At 43.7% G+C, this 1,427-nt stretch overlaps 1 protein-coding gene across 1 annotated transcript; it reads right to left on the bottom strand.

The window, feature by feature from the left end:
• Window positions 1–867: 867 nt before the first annotated feature.
• LOC119588261 (acanthoscurrin-2-like) lies at window positions 868–1,407 on the bottom strand. Its single transcript, XM_037936957.1, has one exon. The coding sequence runs from the start codon at window positions 1,405–1,407 to the stop codon at window positions 868–870; it is 540 nt and encodes a 179-aa protein (XP_037792885.1).
• Window positions 1,408–1,427: the final 20 nt, after the last annotated feature.

Here is a 1,427-nt window from a genome sequence, read left to right as displayed (position 1 = left end):
TTTTCTTGCTTAACAGTTAACATAGCTGTGTTTACTATTGCGAAGCAATATCAAACCTGTAAATTAAATATTTCGAGAAATCATAATCTCACTTAGGTAAAGGTGGTGAATAATCTGTGCCCAGTGTTGCTAGTGTTATACCAAAAAATCACGTTTTATTTTAATTCGCGTTTATACTCCAGTTTGAGGAAAAGTACTTTTATACTCCAGTGTTTCTAATGTATCAAAGTCTAAAGAAAATTGTTGAGAAGCAAGAAATTTTATTATCACATATTGAATTTGATTTACATAATTACCTAAGATTTTGATGTGCCAGATAATTTTAAACATTGTTTTAGGGGCTTTAGTTTATAATAAAAAAAAAAAAATAAGGGCCCTGTTTGGTTTTTAATGTAAATATCTATGTTAAGGGTTTTCCATGTGCGCATGGTATCATGTGTTCATTACATGAAATTGCACTGTACAGCTCGCTTATGAATGCACGAATCTTGTCAGTAATTTGGTATTAGGTGTCCATTTTTCGTGTTTAATTTCCTTACAAATCTACTTGCGTGTTCTTTTCTTCTTTTCTAGGAAACTAGCTTTCAATTCTAGAGAGAACGATTAGTTTTAGTCGATTTTAATCCGAACTCATTTCTATGAGTTTTTATTTTAAGTGTAGGACGTTATGTACATATTGATTTCACAGTGGCGCTTTATATATAATATGCAGCACTGGATCCCAATAGTGCAATTTTAAATTTTGACGATCTTTTACGGCTGGAGAAATTCTGATTTCCTTCTGTGTAACACTCACTTGAGTGTTTTCTTCTTTTCCACGGCTGTTGTGATGGCAATTCAAGGGTTAAAAGGACAAAAGATTTTAATTTATGTAATCAGTTTATTTCCCGTAGCCGCTGCTTCCGCTTCCGCCACCAAAACCACCTCCATTTCCACCTCCGAAGCTGCCTCCGTGACCACCTCCGATGCCCCCAAAGCCACCCCCGAACCGCCTCCATTTCCACCGCCGAAGCTGCCTCCATGTCCGCCTCCGAAGCTGCCTCCGAAACCGCTCCCACTTCCACCTCCGAGGCCGCCTCCGCTTGCGCCTCCGTATCCGCCTCCGCCGCCGCTCGGAAGGGACCCGCTGCCAACCAAGACTCCTGCGGATACACTTCCGCCTCCGCTGCTTCCGCCGTAGCCTCCGGAGCTGCCACCTCCAAAACCTCTGCCTCCATGGCCTCCGCTGAAACCACTGCCTCCGCTTCCTCCACCAAATCCACCACCTCCGTGTCCTCCGCCAAATCCACCACCTCCAAATCCACCACCTCCATGTCCTCCGCCAAATCCACCACCTCCTCCACCGCCACCATATCCGCCTCCACCTCCAGCCACCGCCATCGACGTAAGGGCCAACATGGCCGCCATAATCATCTGAAAATAGTTAA

This window comes from Penaeus monodon, chromosome 23 (genome assembly GCF_015228065.2).
Source record: "Penaeus monodon isolate SGIC_2016 chromosome 23, NSTDA_Pmon_1, whole genome shotgun sequence".
NCBI classification, from domain to species: Eukaryota; Metazoa; Arthropoda; class Malacostraca; order Decapoda; family Penaeidae; genus Penaeus; species Penaeus monodon.
Note: the sequence above shows the minus strand (reverse complement) of the source record. Positions and strands in the feature narration are given on the sequence as shown.